This window comes from Bos mutus, chromosome 5 (assembly GCF_027580195.1).
Source record: "Bos mutus isolate GX-2022 chromosome 5, NWIPB_WYAK_1.1, whole genome shotgun sequence".
NCBI classification, from domain to species: Eukaryota; Metazoa; Chordata; class Mammalia; order Artiodactyla; family Bovidae; genus Bos; species Bos mutus.
The window spans coordinates 48,352,849-48,366,799 of NC_091621.1; the positions used below are offsets into that span (position 1 = coordinate 48,352,849).

The 13,951-nt window shown below is 37.0% G+C and overlaps 2 protein-coding genes across 5 annotated transcripts in view; one reads left to right on the top strand and one right to left on the bottom strand.

Annotated features, from left to right (window-relative positions):
- The window catches only part of CEP83 (centrosomal protein 83), a 140,237-nt gene extending 126,674 nt beyond the window's left edge, over positions 1 to 13,563 (top strand). For 2 of the 3 annotated variants that reach the window (XM_070370914.1, XM_070370913.1), the window contains 3 exons: positions 9,445 to 9,548; positions 11,014 to 11,203; positions 12,177 to 13,563. In XM_070370914.1, the coding sequence (XP_070227015.1) occupies positions 9,445 to 9,548; positions 11,014 to 11,203; positions 12,177 to 12,281 (399 nt within the window). In that variant the 3' untranslated portion in view covers positions 12,282 to 13,563. The remainder of the gene's footprint in view (positions 1 to 9,444; positions 9,549 to 11,013; positions 11,204 to 12,176) is intronic. The other variant, XM_070370915.1, reaches the window with a different exon arrangement.
- The window catches only part of PLXNC1 (plexin C1), a 156,128-nt gene continuing 153,364 nt past the window's right edge, over positions 11,188 to 13,951 (bottom strand). The window contains exon 32 of one of the 2 annotated variants that reach the window (XM_070370909.1): positions 11,188 to 11,376. In XM_070370909.1, the coding sequence (XP_070227010.1) occupies positions 11,331 to 11,376 (46 nt within the window). In that variant the 3' untranslated portion in view covers positions 11,188 to 11,330. The remainder of the gene's footprint in view (positions 11,377 to 13,951) is intronic. The other variant, XM_070370912.1, reaches the window with a different exon arrangement.

Here is a 13,951-nt window from a genome sequence, read left to right on the forward strand (position 1 = left end):
GTGTGTTAATTGCTCAGTCATGCCCAACTCTTTGTGACTGCAGCCCACCAGGCTCCTCTGTCCATGAGATTTTCCAGGCAAGGATACTGGAGTGGGTTGCTATTTCCTTCTCCAGGGAATCTTCCCAATTCAGGGATTGACCATGGGTCTCCTGCACTGCAGGCAGATTCTTTACCTACTGAACTACAAGGGAAGCAGCTTGCTGTGCCTTCCTCCAGGGGAGTTTCCCAACCCAAGGACCGAACTCATGTCTCCTGCATTGCAGGCAGATTCTTTACTGTCTGAGCCACCAGGGAAGCCCAATTCCAGCTGAGCTATTTCAAATCCTAAAAGATGATGCTGTGAAAGTGCTGCACTCAGTATGCCAGCAAATTTGGAAATCTCAACAGTGGCTGTAGGACTGGAAAAGGTTTCATTCCAGTTCCAAAGAAGGGCATTGCCAAAGAATGTTCAAACTACTGCACAATTATACTCATCTCACCCACTAGTAAGGTCATGTTCAAAATGCCTGAAGCTAGGTTTCAATAGTACATGAACCAAGAACTTCCAGATGTTCAAGCTGGATTTAGAAAAGGCAGAGGAACCAGAGATCAAATTGCCAACATCTGTTGGATCATTGAAAAACCAAGGGACTTCCAGAAAACATCTGTTTCTGGTTCATTGACTACACTAAAGCCTTTGACTGTGGATCACAACAAACTGGAAAATCCTTCAAGAGATTGGAATACTGGATCACCTTACCTGCCTCCTGAGAAAATTGTATGCAAGTTCAGAAGCAACAGTTAGAACTGAATCTGGAACGACAGACTGGTTCAAAATTGGGAAAGGAGTGCATCACGGCTGTATTTTATCACCCTGTTTATTTAACTTATATGCAGAGTACATCATGCAAAATGCTGGGCTGGATAAAGCTCAAGCTGAAATCAAGATTGCTGGGAGAAATATCAATAACCTCAGATATGAAGATGACACCACCCTTATGGCAGAATGCAAAGAGGAACTAAAGAGCCGCTTGATGAAGGTGAAAGGAGAGTGAAAAAACTGGCTTAAAACTCACCATTCAAAAAACTAAGATCATGGCATCCCATCCCATCACTTCATGGCAAATAGATGGGGAAACAGTGGAAACAGTGACAGACTATTTTGGGGGGCTCCAAAATCACTGCAGATGGTGCTTGCAGCCACGAAATTAAAAGACGCTTGCTCCTTGGAAGAAAAGCTGTGACAAACCTAGATAGCATATTAAAAAGCAGAGACATTACTTTGCCAACAAAGGTCCATCTTGTCAAAGCTATGGTTTTTCCAGTGGTCATGTTCCAGTGGTCATGATGAGAGAGTTGAACCATAAAGAAGGCTGAGCACCCAAGAATTGATGTTTTGAACTGTGGTGTCGGAGAAGACTTCTGAGAGTCCCTTGGACAGCCAGGAGATCAAACCAGTCCATCCTTAAGGAAATCAACCCTGAATATTCATTGGAAGGACTGATGCTGAAGCTGAAGCACCAATACTTTGGTCACCTGATGCTGGAAAAGATAGAAGACAGGAGGAGAAGGGGACGACAGAGGATGAGATGGTTGGATAGCATCACTGATTCAATGGGACATGAGTTTAAACAAGCTCCAGGAGATGATGAAGGACAGGGAAGCCTGGCGTGCTGCAGTCCATGGGGTCACAAAAAGTTGGACACAATTGAGCGACTGAACAACAACCTTGTGATTATTGGTGGTGGCTTTGTCCAGAGTTGTTCCTGTGGAATAGTAGCTATGCAGGTCTGATTGAAGTAGAACATAGTTTGTCCAAGGATTTTTGTTGTGAAGAACAGAGAACTGGGGTAAGATAGCTCAGATTGTGGGAGCAAAGGCTTCTTGTAAGAAGAAATTATAGGATGGTTCAGTTGCAGGGGGAAAACTGATAATGCGGGAGAAAGAGGGCAAATGAAGGGACGATGTGTTTTAGTAGGCAGAAGGGCATTAGATTCAGTTCAGAGGGGGAAGGGATTGGGACACAGTCTCTGTTGTAACTGGAAAGACGACAAAATATTTAGTTGTAAATTCCTGATAAATTGATGGATGTAATGGGAATGTGTGGAAATTCTCTACTGATTGCTGCTATTTTCTCAATGTGAAAAAGAATCTGGGTCACCAGCTCAGACTGTGAAGAGTGGAGGTCTAACAGATTTGAGGAGAGACAAGAAGTTGTGAAAGAATATAAGAGTTTGGGAGAGTGTTGGATTAGGGGAATTAGTAGAAATCCCAGGTACCTTCTGGGGCCCATTAGATGCTGTTTAGTCACTCAGTCATGACTGACTCACTGGGACCCCATGGACTATAGCCTGCCAGCCTCCTCTGTCCTTCGGATTTCCCAGCCAAGAATAGTGGAGTAGGTTGCTATTTTCTTCTCCAGGGGATTGTCCTGACTCAGGGATTGAACCCATGTCTCCTGCTTGGCTGATGGATTCTTTACCACTGAGCCACCTGGGAATCCCCATTTGAAGTTAGTGCTGGTTAATTTAAGTTGAGACCAGTCAGCATAATTTTGTGTATGTGTGAGTGCATGTGTACATGCCAGCTATATTTCAGTTGCTGTAGGTTCAACTGTGCAGTCAGTAGAGTCGTATTTAACTAAGGTCAGTTTCTCCAGGTGAGTTTGAAGATGGGAGACTTAAGTCAAGATAATGAAGGATCTATGAGGAAATTAAGATAACGTTAGAGTCTAAGGCATGCATTGAGTCTACTAGTCAACCAGCCATGCAGCTCTTGTATAACATTCCAGCTCAGTTCCTGGCAAAGAAGAGTGCTCAGTAAATGGCTGTTTGTTTTTACAGTGATGAGGATAGCAGTGTCAAGACTCCTGTCTTCAAGAAGCTTATCTTAAGAGGCAAACTTCAGGGTCCATCTTTTACACTGATGCCATATTAATCTTTTCAAAACAATGGTTTTACCCATCAGTCCACTGTAGGAAAACCTTCAGGGGAATCCACATTCTTATAGAATTACAGATTCTTCTTATTCTTATCCTTTCTAAAAAGCTTTTTCTCATGTTTTTGTCCTTATTGATTGGAGTTCCCTCAGAAATCCCTACAGTTTGTATTACGTATGATTAAAATAGGGCCCAATTAAGTGGGCACTCTGTATATGTGTGTGTATATTAAGTATACATACTTGGTTAAGATTTTATGAAAGTGAAAAATTGCTGCAGTTTAAATGAGCAGTAAAAATGGAGAAGTATAACTAGATTTTAAGATTAAAGTTTTATATAATCATATAATAATGAAGTATTAAGCATTTCCATCTTTAACATGTCTGCTGATAGTTGAACTAAAATACCTAAAAGGAGCATATGCTTTTGATAATAACAGACTAGGAAATATGTGGATCAGCTCTCCACATGAGAACTAGAAGAAGCAGACAAAATATCTTTAAAAATATCCCCGTGAAGGGCAGTGAAGAATTAAGAGGCCAAGGTCCTGGAGAGATAGAAACCTAGAGAGGGGAGCACAGCATTTGGCTGCTTTTCCCTTAGAGGAGACTGCCAGTTCTAGAAGAGAGAGCTGAGAAGTGAAGCAAAGCTTTTGACAACCTCATAGGGGAACAAAAATAAGAGTTCAGAATCTGCTAGAGAGAGGGTCTCAGGTCTGAGTCCACTACTTGTGCTTTGGGTTGATATTGTGAAGGAATATACATACCCTTGGACTAAGAGTGAGCTGAGAATAGCTTGGTCCTTGCAGGTATTGAAGCACAGCTTCAGATGATCTGTCCTTATAACTAGATTAAATTAACCCCTATTTGTTAGTGTTCCTAGCTGCCTGCCAGAAACAAGTATAAATCTTTTCTAAGGGAAACTAACATTGTAGGCTTCAAGTTACTTCCTCAGGTTTTAAATTATAATATCTATCCCTAAATAAAAAATAAACATAGACATCACTGCACATTTTTTGGAATGACTAAAATCCTAAACACTGACAGTATCAACTACTGGTAAGGATATGGAACAGTAGGAATTTTAATTTATTCCTGGTGGGATTGTAAAATGATACAGCCATTTTGGAAGATCCTTTGGCAGTTTCCTCCAAAGCTGAGATAGTCTGGCCATACAGTCCAGCAGTCACACTCCTAAGTATTTATTCAAATGAGTTGAAGACTTACGTTTTCACACACACGCACAACCCTGTGCACAAACATTTATAGCAGCTTTGTTCATTATTGCCAGAAGTTGGAAGCTAGAAATATGTCCTTAAGTAGGTGCATGGTTAAAAAAAACTTTGCTATATCCACACAAGAGAATATTATTATTATTCTTATATTATCTCTTATATACACAAGGGAATATTATTCACTGATAAAAAGGAAATGAGCTATTAAGCCATGCAGAGATATGAAGGAACCTTAAATGCAGCCTTACTAAATGAAAAGAGCTGGTCTGAAAAGGCTGTTTACTATGTGATTTCAAATACATGACGTTCTAGAAAAGGCATGGAGAAGGCAATGGCACCCCACTCCAGTACTCTTGCCTGGAAAATCCCATAGACGGAGGAGTCTGGTAGACTGCAGTCCATGGGGTCGCTAGGAGTCAGACACAACTGTATAACTTTCAAGTAGACAACCTGAGCGACTTCACTTTTACTTTTCACTTTCATGCATTGGAGAAGGAAATGGCAAGCCACTCCAGTGTTCTTGCCTGGAGAATCCCAGGGTCGGGGGAGCCTGGTGGGCTGCCGTCTCTGGGGTCGCACAGAGTCGGACATGACTGAAGCGACTTAGCAGCAGTAGCAGCAGCAAAGGCAAAACTATGGAGACAGAAAAAATATCAATGGTTGCCAGTCTTTGTGAGGTTAGGGAGTAGGGATAAACAGGTAGAGCACAGGGGATTTTTATGGCAGTGAAACTTTGTATGATGCTACAGTAGTGGACATGACTGAACAATTAACACACACAGTAGTGGATACATAACATTATGCATGTGATGGAACCATAGAACTGAACAGCACAGAGGATGACAGTGAAAACTGTGGACCTCAGTTAATAATAATGTATCAACATGGGTTCATCAGTTTTAACAAATTTCTATTAATAATGGTTTAAAAATAGCTGCATGAGGAAATTACACTGAAAATCAAGAGAAGTAACAACCAATGTAAGCAAACCCCCCACAGGGGATCCAAGTAATGGAGTTATCAGACATAGACTTTAAAAGTACCATGTTAAAAAAAAGTAAATAAAAGTACCATGTTGTGTATGCTCCAGAATAAGTGCTTGAGAATTGCACCAGAAAACTAGAAGACATTTCTTTAAATGGCGAGTTGAGAACTAAAAAACACTGAATTAACTGAATTACGAACTCTGTGGGTAGATTTAGCAGAAATCAATGAAGAGAAAGTATACAATAGAGAAAATTTAACTTGCCAAGGCTGATCAATCTGAAAAGATGGTGATAAAGTTGATTCTCCCCAGACTCCTCACAGGTAGATAAGTAAATAAACAGAATGGACAATATAATGGGCCCTGGTAGCTCAGACAGTAAAGAATCTGCCTGCAATGCAGGAGACCCGGGTTCAATCCCGATGAAAAGGGGGATATCACTATACGTCTTACAGATATTAAAACAATATTATAAAAATAACTATGTTAATAATGCAATTTAGGTGAACAAATTCCTTGAACATCTCAATAAAACTAATACAAAAATTAGGAAATCTAAATAGTCCTGTATCTATAAGGGAAATGGAATCCTTAATTTAAAACCTTCCATAGAGAAAATTTGATACTTGTATAATAAAATTATTACCACAGTAAATCTAGTTAATAGTTAACATCCATCACCATACATAGCTACAGAATTGTTTTTCTTGTGATGAGAACTTTTAAGATAAATCTCTTAGCAACTTTCAAATATGCAGTACAGTGTTATCAACTGTAACCAGCATGCTGTACATTACATCCATGGGACTTATTTCTTTTTTAACTGAAAGTTTGTACCTTTTGATCTGCTTCACCCACTTCACCCATCCCTCACCCCCTGCTTTTGGCAGCTGCCCATCTGTTCTCTATATCTTTGAGCTTATTTTATTTTAAAGATTACACATATAAGTGAGATTACATGGTAGTTTTTCTTTCTCAGTCTAGTTTATTATACTTAGCAAAATGTCCTCAAGATCCATCCATGTTGTTGCAAATGGCAAGATTTTTCTTTATTATGGCTGAACCATATTCTAATGTATGTGTATCACATTTTCCTTATCCATTGATGGACACTTGCTTCCATGTCTTGGCTATTGTAAATAAGGCTTCAGTGAATGTGGGGTGCATATGCCTTTTCAAGTTAGTATTTTTGTTTTTCTTAGATAAATATCCAGAAGTGGAATTACTGGTAGTTCTATTTTTAATTTTTTGAGGACTCTCCATACTATTTTCCATGTGTGCATGCTTAGTTGCTAAGTTGTGTCAGACTCTTTGCAACCCCATGCACTAGACAGCCCAGGCTCCTCTGTCCATGGAATTTTCCAGGCAAGAATACTGGAACGGTTTGCCATTTCTTACTCCAGGAATCTTTCAACCCAGGGATCAAACTCATGTCTCCTGTGCCTGCTGCATCGGCAAACAGATTCTTACCACTGAGCCACCTGGGAAGCGCCCACTGTTGTCCGTAGTGGCTGCATTAATTTGCATAGTGGCTGCACAATCCTACCAACAGTGCAAGAGGGTTCCCTTTTTTCCACATTCTCACCAACAGTTGTTTCTTGTCTGAGAATATTCATTCTAACAGTTGTGATATCTCATTGTGGTTTTTACTTGCATTTCTGTGATGTTCAGTTCTTTCTTTACATAGACAACAAACAGAAAATAAAATATTTAAATCCATTTACCTTAGCATAAGAAATACAAAATACTTAGGAATAAATCTAATGAAAGATATGCAAGTCTACACTGAAGACTACAAATATTGCTAAGAAAAACTAAAGATCTAGCTAAAGGGAAACTATACCATATTTGATTTGAAAGACTCAATATTATTAAGATGTCAGTTCTTGCCAAACTGACCTACCAATTGAATACAATTCTAATCAAAATTTCTGTAGTTTTCCTTGTGGAAACTGGAAAGTAGATTCTAAAATTCATATTAAAGGACAAAGGACCAGAACAACCAAGGCAATCTTGAAGAACAAAAAAGCTGGAGGACTTAAAGGATGTGGGGTCAATTGGTTATCCTTAACCCAACCTAATTAGATAAAAATGAACCATAGACCCAAATGTGAGGGTAAAAAAATAAAACTGCTAGAAAGAAGCTTGAGGAGAAAATCTTAAGATCTTGGGATAAGTAAAGATTTCTGAAACAGGACATTAAAAAAAGAACTAATCCTAAGAGATATAATCGATAAAGACATTAAAGTGTCACTTTTTTTTTTAATAAAATGACACTCTTAAGAGAAAAAATATTACCACACACTGGGAGGTCAATCTGACAAAGTATTCATATTCTGAATATGTAAAGAATTCCGACAAATAGATTACTCAAAATATTTTCTTAAACAGGGAAAAGACTAGGACAAACATTTCATTAAAAAAGGATATCCAGATGGCCAGTATGCATAAAAAGATACTCACCCTCATTAGACAACAGGAAAATGCAAATTAAAAGTACAGTGACATATTATTCTATTCCACTAGAGTAGTGAAAATTATAAAAGACTGACCATACCAAGTGTTGGTAAGGATGCAGAGCAGTTAGAACTCTCATATATTGCTGGTGGGCATGTGATTAATGGGCTTTCCTGATGGCTCAGACGGTAAAGAATCCGCCTACAATGCAGGAGACCTGGGTTCAATCCCTGGGTCAGGAAGATCCCCTGGAGAACGGCATGGCAACCCACTCCAGTATTCTTGTCTGGAAAATCCCATGGATAGAGGAGCCTGGTGGGCTGTAGTCCATGGGGTCACACAGTCAGACACGGCTAAGCATGCACACAAGATGTGACTAATAATTTGTTAGAACCACTTTAGAAAACGCTAGTTTTACTAAAGTTAAAACATATGTATTGTGTATGACTCATTCCTGAATATGTACTCAAAGAGAAATGAGGACATATATCTACCAAAAGCATATTCAGCAGTGTTCATAAAAACTTTATTCGTAGTAGCTTCAAACTAGAAACAATTCAAATTGTTATCAAGAGGAGAATGGATAAAATATGAGGTATTTGTAAAATGGATAATGGTATAACAATAGAGAACTGTGATATGCAATAAACATAACTTAATCATAGAGATGAAATGTTGAACAACAAAAAATCGAGAGATGGAAGTATATACACTGTATGATTTCTTTGTGTGTGGGTGAATAAATAGAGTCCCAAATCACCTGTCAATACATTAATATATACTTGTGCTAATAAAGGACAGAAAAGTGGTTTTAGTGCCACGGTAGGCAATGAGTGAACTCTGCCTGTAAGCAATACCATGAATAAATCTCCCAGTATTGAGTAAAAGGAAAAAGCCATCTGTAAAAGAATGTGTGCTATGATTCTGTTTGCATGAAGTTCAAAAACAGGCAAAACTAAACTGCATCTTTAGAAGTAGATTAGTTGGTTATGTTTTCAGAGGACAGGGAGGGTAGAGATTGAAAGGAGGGAGGGGTAGGGGCCCTTTTGGTATGGCAGTGCTCTTGACCTGTGTGAGGTGACACCAGTGTTTTCTTTGTGGTTTTACATTCTGCTGTACATTTATATTCTACTCATTCTTCAGTAAGCCTGTTAGTAAAGAGTTAGAAACCAAAAACCAAAAAGGTCTATAGCTACTAAATGAGTGTCAACATTTATAGGTTATTTTTCTGCTTTTTTTTAAAGGCAAACTTTTTATAAAATTAAAAAGGTATTACCTTTTTTCATTTACCTGTTTTGCATTATACATAGATCTTTCCATATTATTAGAAAATTTTCCCTTTAGAAAGGCATGCTTTCAAACTGAGATGCATCCATAATCAGTCTTAGCTGTCTCATCCTTTAATTTACTACTTTGGTAGTGATTTATCAATTGCAAACTTGCTTTTAATTTTAAATTTATACTTATTTTAAACTCATGATATCTTCTGGGAGAATGAAGAGCTTATATTATCAGGTGACAAGCAAACTCATTAGTAAAATTTGACTTCTTCCCTTCTTAGAAGTTTTATTTGCACAATTTCCTTATTGATGCTAATTTTCTGGTTTGGCATTTATAATAGTTCTGTTTGTTACTTTCAGGGTATGAGCTAGATCTGTGCATTATTATCTTTGTGATTTTCAATAAGCATTGTATCCAGTGATCTTTGCTCTGATTATTCACTGAAAATACTTATCTCTAAGTAAAATTTTTTTGGTGAGTAAAATATTCACTATATAGCTTTGTTCAAATAGAGTATGTATTAGCATACTTGTTCATATTAATTGTTTCTCTTTTTGTTTTTTTTTAGAGAAAATCTCTTCATGAAAACAAATTAAAGAGACTGCAGGAAAAGGTAGAAATCTTAGAGGCAAAGAGAGAAGAATTGGAAACAGAAAATCAGGTGTTAAATAGGTAATATGTTTGTATGTATATATGCCCCATGTGATATTTTGACGTTATAGAACCTTGTTTCTGAGTATAATGTACTTGGGTTGCTTTTAAAATATAAATTTAAAACAATCGTAAAACTTCATTAGACTCCTAATTCATTATCTTTGCTATTCTTTTTCTGATTCAATGTTTCTTCAAACCAAAACATCTTTAACATATGCATTTCTGTTTTGTATGGTTGGGACTGATGGAAAGGTCAGTCCCTGGCTTTGGTAGCCAGGAGTGGTGTAAATCCTTGCTGCTGAGACAAGACAGTTTAGTTATTACAAGTTCGAAATTGTGGCCACAACTTTGAATCAAGGCTCAGTTTTTTAATGTTTTGGTGTGGAAAATATTATTGGGCAGTAGTTTCTGGTTTTTATTTATATCTAAGCACAACTAATAATCTGCATCATTAGCATTTTTGAGCAGAGATTTGCCATTTTAATTTAGTAGTAGTGGCACTGTATGACCCATGTGATTTACGTTGATAAAATCTTTTCAAATTCAGCTAATTAGTGGTAGTCTTCAGCATTTAGACAGTATCAGACTTTTCTGTAATGGAAGCTGCCTGTATGTCAAGCAGTGATGCTTTACAGTGTGCACTGGTCTTCTTGGGTATAATTAGTACTAAAATATGAACAGTTGTGTGTGGTGTTATTTTTTTTAGAACATCCAAGAGGTTTCCAGACTGTGGAATAAATGCCAGTTTTACAAATACTCTCTGTTCCAAAGTGAGAAGCCACCACATTCATTCTAAAACCAAATTCAACTTATTATTTCAAAATTAATGGTTGTGGAGGAGGTGTTATCAATTCAAGAGTGGGCAGCTATGACACAGATCACCTAGAACTTTAAATGGTTTTGAAACTATATTTGATTACTTGTGATTATTAGGAAATTAATGTCCAAAAAGGTGGTGAACTCTGAAGGCCTGCAAAGTTTTTTTTAATCCATGTCATTTTCCCTTAAGTTGGGTAGTTTTATCTTTTTCATTAGGTACATTAAAAAATAGGACAAAATGAATTAGCTATGTTTGACCATATTTTACCTACCAAATTCATAATATTCAACCTGGTATTTCCTCTATTTCTGTTTGATTCTTGAAGTAAAATAAGGCACCTTTTTTTTTTTTGGAGGAGTCCTTTTAGTTTCAAGATTCATGGGTTGGGGGAGTAGAATTAAAAATATCAAAATGTTTTTTATCTCTGACTAATTGTCAAATAAAACTTTAAGTCGACAGCCTACAGGGCCAACAATAACACAAATAATTAAGATGTCATGTCATGTTTCTGTTTATCTGTCTAGGTAAACCACATTTTATGTATTATATATTGGTAAATCTTAAAAATCCTTCCCTCCCAATTAAAATTATGTTCTGTGACTCATACTGTTCTTCAACAGAATATAACTGTATTAAGCAACAGAAATGCTTTTCCTTTTTAAGACAAAATGTTCCATTTGAAGAGTATACAAGGCTTCAAAAAAGACTAAAGGATATACAGAGAAGACATAATGAATTTCGAAGTTTAATTTTGGTTCCTAATATACCTCCATCAGCATCCATCAATCCTGTTAGTCTTCAGTCATCAACTGTGATTCCAGGCATGGAACTGTCCTTCCCTCCTCACATGCAGGTATGTATGGGCATTTATTTTAGGAGAAAACAGTTAGATAGATACTTCTGTAAATTTTACCTGTTTAAATATTTAAAAACCTAAATCTTTACCAGAAAAATTGCTGAGAGGCATAGTGGATTTGAATCTATTCTTCAGTGATGGTGCTAGGAGTAAAGTCTCCTGCTGGGCACCTGAAAGGAAGAGACCGATAAAGTCTTTGAGTAAACTGTTGAGTCTGTAGGTCACTCATATAATTCTGATTATTACCAACATTTATGCAAAGTTACTGTACTATGTGCTTTCCATACATTTTATTTAATCCTAATGAAAATGCTTTGAGGGAAGCTATTAGTATTCCCAGTTTGCACATGAGGAAGCTGAGTCAGAGAGGTGAAGTGACTTGCTCAAGGTCATAACTGAGAGCTGAGTTTCATACCTAAATCTTTCTGTTTCCAAAACTTGAGTTAGTTTTACTTTATCAAATCCCTGAGATGTTGAGGGAACCAAATTGATCAGATGATTTTCAGAAGATGAACTGTTAATAAGCGATGACATTTTGTAATGTTGTAAGCAAGGAAGATTTTTAATGTTGTACGTCACTGAATTGTACTTCTGATGAAGTGCTTTGCTTATATAATAAACTTCTGTTAAACTCGTCTTGTTAGAAAGTTGCCACATAAGTACACCTGGGACTTGCATTACTGTTATCTAATTTATTCTGCGGTGAACTTTAAACCTAGAGAAGAACAGACTTTGGGTATTGGCTAAAGGCTATACAGCCTGAGGCAGGAGAAAAGGGAGGACTAGTTGGTAGTCTAGACCATGCTGGGGTTCTTAGACTGCTAAAATGGTCATTCTTTTCTTGCCAGATGTTGCAGACCTGAATAAAAGAGACACTGAGGCCACTACCTAACAGTTATTTTTCCACCAGTTTTTCTAACAGCCTTTCTTGCAATGCTTTTTCTGTTTTTCCTTTTTCTGTGCTTTTAAGGAGGAACAGCATCAAAGGGAACTCTCTCTACTTCGCAAAAGACTAGAAGAACTTGAAACAACACAAAGGAAACAACTAGAGGAACTTGGATCTCCTGGGGAATGATTTGCTTGGAGAAAAGGCAGATCAAAAGGGATGAAATCAGTGACTCAGTAAAGCTTGAAGCTTTAATGTATGTGGCATTTAGATACTTTATTACTGTTTGCCAAATCACTTGACTGTGCCTCAAGAAAAGGTACTATCTCCATGCTGTGTTGCATGAATGTCAGGATTTTAAGGTTGTAGTAATGATAAGTGAAGCCCTAAGACAGCTTCAGAGATATTTAGAATATTATTGACAACCCTTTGAGAATGTAAAATAAATGAACAAAGAAGAAGGAACTAAATAGGGAATCAAGTTTTTCAATTATTAATTTTGCTTTGTTGAGTTTTTTTAAGGGGGGGTGTGTGGCATTTTGCCTAAATAGAACTATGTTGAATTCCCTCCTCTTCTTCTTTGAGGTGCTTACCAATCACATGGTCAGAAATGTTTTCTGGTTTACTATATGTGAAAGTTATTTAAAGTCAGCATAAAACTTAAGATATCTATATATATTACTCAGTTCAGTTCAGTCGCTCAGTCATGTCCGACTCTTTGCGACCCCATGAATCGCAGCACGCCAGGCCTCCCTGTCCATCACCAACTCCCGGAGTTCACTCAAACTCACGTCCATCAAGTCGGTGATGCCATCCAGCCATCTCATCCTCTGTCGTCCCCTTTTCCTCCTGCCCCTAATCCCTCCCGGCATCAGAGTCTTTTCCAATGAGTCAACTCTTCACATGAGGTGGCCAAAGTACTGGAGTTTCAGCTTTAGCATCATTCCTTCCAACACTACCTTTTCTCAGAGTTGTGTGCACATAATTTATTAAAAGCTTAATAAATATTTTTATATTATTTTGTATTTAATTTTGTTTTAACCATACAGTGTAGAAGATCTAATTTTGGCTTCGTTGAGTTAGAATTAATAGAAGATAACAAAGTACAAATAATTAAATCCTGTGGCTATATAATAAAACAAGGGCCATTTATTGTAAAACTTGAACCCAGTGGGATCCCTTTAGAAATAATGTTGGTGTTTAACTTTGTCTCCTGTTTTGGATCTAACCAAATTGTTATAAATGTTTTATTTCTCTGTGTCCCTAAGTATGCCATCATTTGCTTTTTTATGTAACATCTTTTAAAGGCATTCTGCTGGAATAACTTCATGTCAACAAGGCAAAGCTAAAAAGTCTGCTGGACCAAGTAGAATGTTCATTATCTAGACGTCATCACATTCAAAATTCCAAGACGACAGTGGAGGCCAGGAGTAAGATTGCATAGCCTTAACATCATTTAGAAGAAACTAGATTTACTTACTATATAATACAGCTGCTAATTTACAAAGCATATACAGTGACACTTTGTTCTTGAGAAATAATTTCCGTGGAGCCACTTAGAATGAAAAAAATCTATTGAAAATTTGAAGGAAGAAAAAGACAAAAACAGTCCATATTTACATCAAAATGTTTATTTTTGGATATAGACATTTAAAACATTCATCTCCAAGAACTGCTTCAATCAGGTATACAATAAGAAATAGACTTTAAATCCCTAATACAGAAAAAAGTAACAGAATTAGTTTTTAAATGCTGCTGTAGACACTAGTGTTAGAAAAAAGAAAAGTTTATAAATGGTTTTGCACCAAAAAAATATGCAAAGAAACTTGAAAATAGAAATTGTTTGCCATTTGTTTCTC